The 4614-nt window shown below is 64.3% G+C and overlaps 1 protein-coding gene across 2 annotated transcripts; it reads right to left on the reverse strand.

The window, feature by feature from the left end:
* Positions 1-6: 6 nt before the first annotated feature.
* ARFRP1 (ARF related protein 1) lies at positions 7-4608 on the reverse strand. Of its 2 annotated transcripts, none has more exons than XM_077756865.1 (7): positions 4535-4608; positions 4248-4326; positions 3946-4028; positions 1137-1218; positions 851-921; positions 176-276; positions 7-103 (listed from the first exon to the last, which is right to left on the reverse strand). In XM_077756865.1, exons 1-7 carry the CDS (start codon positions 4592-4594, stop codon positions 16-18), a joined length of 564 nt encoding a protein of 187 aa, XP_077612991.1. In that variant the 5' UTR covers positions 4595-4608; the 3' UTR covers positions 7-15. The 2 variants fall into 2 exon arrangements, with proteins under 2 accessions (XP_077612991.1, XP_077612989.1); XM_077756863.1 differs by having other exon boundaries at positions 4239-4326.
* Positions 4609-4614: the final 6 nt, after the last annotated feature.

Consider the following 4614-nt stretch of genomic DNA (forward strand, 5'->3'; position numbering starts at 1 on the left):
GGGCACCAGCCATGCCTACGTGATGTCCCTCTGCCGCGGCGGCCGGTGCACATTCCGCACGACGCACTTCACCATCCACTCGATGCCCTCGCGAACCCCTTTGCTGTGGAGACAGCAGGCGTGAGGTGGGGCCAGCTGTGGCCCCCCAGCCCACGGCGGGGAGAGCCCCACTCACCCAGTGAGGGCCGAGCAGGCCTGGGTCAGGCAGTCGCGCCTGCCGATCTTGGAGGTGCAATCGCTGAACGCAGTCTTGATGTCGGGGATGGAGAGGCAAGTCTGGGGGACGGCAAAGCTGTGAGCGGCAGCCCCGCGGGCGGCGCCCTGCCCCTGGGGCGGGACCGGGCCTTGGTGGCGAGGGGCCGGGCTCAGGGCTTGTCTGCCCGGGAGGGGGGGGCCTGCGGTGGGCAGGCTCAAGAGGAGCAGCAGCATCTCCCGGAAGGCCCACAGGAAAGCGAGGGCAGAAGATGGAAGCCATCTCCAAGGCACCCTGGCCCTAGGGCGCCTGTGCTGCAGAACCAGGGCACTGCTCTGCCGAGCCCTCTCCGTGCAGATGGCCACCGAGCAGCCACTGGGCAGCTGGGGTGATCCCAAGGGCAGCAGGCAGGTCAAGACAGGAGCCAACTCCCACCCTGGGACACCTCTGCGTCTTGTGTCCAGCCACGCCAGTGGCAGAAGGATCAGGCCTGCCTGCCCACCTGTGCCGTGAAGGCACCCTGTGCCTCAGGAGGCCCATGTGCACCCAGGGCACACATGGCCTGGGGTGTCCAGGACAGGCACCCTGTCCCCGCTGTCAGTGGGACGTGCTTCTGCTGGAAGCTGCCCTGCGGGCATGCCATGGGAAAAGGCTCACCTCAACGTCCTGCTTGTTGGCCAACACCAGGATGGGGACTCCGTCCAGCGCCTCACTCGTGACCATCTTCTCTGGGGTGGGCAGAGAGGGGGCAGTGAGCACCCTTCATCTGCCTGTGGCTGCCTGGGCCCACCCGCCCCTCCACTCCACAGGTGTGTGCTCTCTCCTGGCTGCGGCCCTGCCTGACCTGGTGTGCACCCCATCTCCCACTGAGGCCAGCTCCAGGCACCTGGGATGGGCACACTGGACCTGACCATTTCCGCAGCCCTGGCCAGGCTGTACCCACCGAACGCTCGCTTGGACTCGGACAGCCTCTCCTCATCTGTGGAATCGATGACATAGATGACACCGTGGCACTCCGCGTAGTACTGGGGAGGGGGAGAAAGGGGGTGCTGGGCCACAGGCACTTGGCCACCCCAGGGCCAGCTGCCAACTGGAAGACCCTTCTGAGCTGCCATGGGGGGGGGGTGGGAAGGTAGAGTAGAGTGAGGTGGCCCTAGACTTCTTCTTGCTGACCTTGGGGGACACCCTGTCCACTTCCCAGGTACCGTGCCCGCAAACCCCACTTCGGCAGCCCTGGGAGTGGAGGGAGGGTGCTAGCCAGATCACGTGTCAGTGTGGATGGGAAGCCTGACAGCCATACTATTCACGAGCCAGAGAAAAGCCACCAAGGGGAGGGAGAGCCAGGGCTAAGGACCAGGCCGGCAGCACTGAGCCCTGTGGCTGTACTGGGGCAGGAGGCAGGTAGCCGTCAGCGTGCACACGGCAGCGGCACCAGCCCAGGGCGTGGGGAAGGGTTATGTGGCAAAGAGCATCGCAAAGACAGACACACACAACAGGGCACGTGGGGGTGGACCCTGGGCGTGTGGGGCACGGGTGACACAGCCGCAGATTGGGGGAGGCCCCCTTGTACCCTAAATGAAAGACTGGAAGTGTCCACGTGCGGCAAGCAGACTGCAGCGTCTCTGCCCCTCCGTCACTAGAGCCCGGAGGCCTGGAATATCCGCACGTTACACACAAGACACCGGACACCAAGAGCTTGTGGTCAGTGAGCCGACGACCCTGTGGATGCGCCGGACAGCTCCGGGGAGTTCTCGAGTGTGACGAGGGCATGATCCGCGCCAGCTACATGCAGCCCCCTGAGTCCCGCAGCCCACGAGTCACACACACCCAGGGACCCCCGCAGCTGACGTGCTGGGTGGCGCCAGGGCTACAGGCGCCGTCGCGCTGCTGAGAACTGGGAGCTGGCAGGCCCTGTGGGAGGGGTCTCCGTGGCAGGAAGGGGCACCGCATGGGGCTCACAGCAAGCCCAGGGGTTCCCCTCACTGCCCTTGGGGTGTACGACCCGGCCTGGCAGATGGGTGTAAGGTGACGGCCCCGCAGTGCCAGGAGCGATGGGAGCCGGACGCTGGGGGCTGAGCAGGAGTAGGGCTGGGGGCACCCTGATGGCAGCATCACCCGTGGCTGCACCACGGAGCTCTGGGCCCCAAAGGGTTGGAGTTATGGTCACCACCAAGGCTCCCCATTCCCTAGGGCCCAGCCAGAGACCTGCTGAGTTACAAACCCTGGCTGCCTCCTGGGCACGTTGGACAACTCGTGTTCAGGGGCCAGCAAAGACCCAACGGTGGTGGGGATAAGGGACCCCGTCAGTAGGAGGCAGGGGCCCCACTCCACAGTGGGGACCGGGAAGCTCACGAGGAACCCGGTGGGGCTCCGCGACCAGGGGCGTAGACTCTCGTGACAAACCACACCATCGGCAGGAGTGGTACCTGGGGCAGGGGTCACGGGCAAGCGCAGAGCCTCCTCTCCCTCTCCCAGCCTCGTGTGAGGAGGCGCCCGGCAGAGCCCCGCCCAGCTCAGAGCCCCGGACCCTACAAGGGGCGCGGCGGGCTGCGGTCAGCCCAGGAGCCCCGCGGCAGGCAGTGCGCCCGATGGATAGGCCAGTTGGCTCCTTTGGGACCGACTTTAACCCACCAAGAGCCCCTTACCAAGTCACAGCTGCCTGAAGGAGCCCACTGTGGTGACCCACAAGGCGGTACGAGTCCCAGTTGGCTTGGCCTGGTGTGGAGCCGCTGCAAGGAAGGAATTCTCCCGCAGGGCTCCCTGCTGGCCCGGCCACCTGAGCTGACCCTTGCCCTTGCCCGTCCCGCGTCGGCCCAGCTCCCATCCCAGGTGCTGGTCCTCAACACACACCCTATGCCCCAATCTGCTCCTGAGACCCTGGCCTCACTCTGCATCAGTGACCTTAAATAGCCAGAAAACCTGTTGGTGACCTTCTGGCCACTAGATGGAAGCTGGCCTCTCGGATGGAAGTCGGAGCGGAGAACACACTTTAGAGGGAAACCAGGAAAAGGGGTCTGGGTACCAGCTGCTGCGGTCAAACGAGAAACCGGGATCTGGACGCTAGTTCTGAATACACAGGTGACGAATGAGTGTGAAGACAAGCCCACCTGTGCTCCTAGTGTTGGGCTGCACCAAGTCCGCCGTGCCAATCCACCAGGAGGGGGCCGCCTAAGGGGAGGCTGGGTCTGTCCTGCTCCGCGCTGGACTCCAGCGCCTGGCACAGGCCGACCTGAAGACGGACCCAGTGCTGGGGCGTGTGGGAGGAGGAGCACAGCGCCGGGGTTCCAGAAACACCCCAAGACCTCATCAAGAAAGACCTCATCAAGGCCTCAGCTGTTCTCGGCCTCCGAGAACACCCTCCCCCGGTGGGGAAGAGGCCACCACAGAGGCCGGGTCCTAAGCTACAACTGAAGAGCAGAGGAGACTCGGCCCCAGTGGTGAACTGGGAATGTCGCGTTCGCTGACCTTCCCCACCCCTGTTCCCTGGCCAGCTTTTGTCCTGTCCTGCGATACCAGCAAAACTCCAAGTCAAAAGGAACCAAGCGCATCCATGCTGTCGGGGGACGGACCCAGGAACCGGGACGGGACCACGGGGGAAGCCTGGGGAACAAAGTGGGCGACAAAGCTGCTGACACCAAAGAAAAATGGGAGCCTGAGGCCTTACGAGGAAAGGAAGCGGCCGAGAGGGGTCACCAGGAGAGACTGCCTGAGGGACGTGCCTGGCTAGGCATCCTACGTGGCATCTATCTTACCTTGTCCCACAGAGATTGCAGCTCTTCCTGGCCCCCTAAGTCCCAAAACATGAGGCGAGCCTTTCCCACGTCCACAGTGCCAACTGGGGGAGAACAAGACAGGTGAGGCTGCACGTCCCAGGTCCCTGTCCGCCACCGCCGGCTGCAGGGAGCGACGGCCCTTGCGCTGCTCCCCCGCCATCCCAGGGATGAAGGCCCCACGCGGCCCTGCCCACCCGCCTGCTGGCCTGCAGACGGCGCAGTACCCGCAGGGCTCTGCCCCACACACCCACAGGCCTGAGGGACCCCCTTACTGTTCAGACCCACGGTGGTGGTGATTTTGGACAGACTCATCCCCTTGTAGTTCTTGTGAAAGCGGGTTTTTGACTGCTCCAGGAACGTCTGCCGGGAGGCACAGACAGACGCAGGTGAGGCCGGGACTCCTTCCCAGCCTACTCCCCACATATCCCTCCTTGGGCTTTTTCTTGGAAAGCAAAGCAGACAGAGCAACGTTTTGCTGTTAAGGCAGCTGGTGGGGGCTCTGGGCAGGAACCGCGCGGCCTAAAGGCACAGCAGGACAAGCCCGCGGAGGAGCGTGACAGGCACACACCGTCTTGCCGGCATTGTCCAGGCCCAGGATCAGGATGCAGTACTCGTCCTTCTGGAACATGTACTTGTACAGGCCCGACA

The sequence above is a fragment of the Crocuta crocuta genome, unplaced genomic scaffold (assembly GCF_008692635.1).
Source record: "Crocuta crocuta isolate KB4526 unplaced genomic scaffold, BGI_CrCroc_1.0 scaffold613, whole genome shotgun sequence".
Lineage (NCBI taxonomy): Eukaryota > Metazoa > Chordata > Mammalia > Carnivora > Hyaenidae > Crocuta > Crocuta crocuta.

Excerpts from the sequence above, each read along its gene's own strand:
- ARFRP1 (XM_077756863.1), bottom strand. The coding sequence starts at position 4,594 with ATGTTCCAGAAGGACGAGTACTGCATCCTGATCCTGGGCCTGGACAAT. Across the intron at positions 4,327-4,534 it reads TGGACAATGCCGGCAAGACG|ACGTTCCTGGAGCAGTCAAA; the intron begins GTGTGTGCCTGT and ends GCCTCCCGGCAG. Across the intron at positions 922-1,136 it reads CGAGTCCAAGCGAGCGTTCG|AGAAGATGGTCACGAGTGAG; the intron begins GTGGGTACAGCC and ends TGCCCACCCCAG.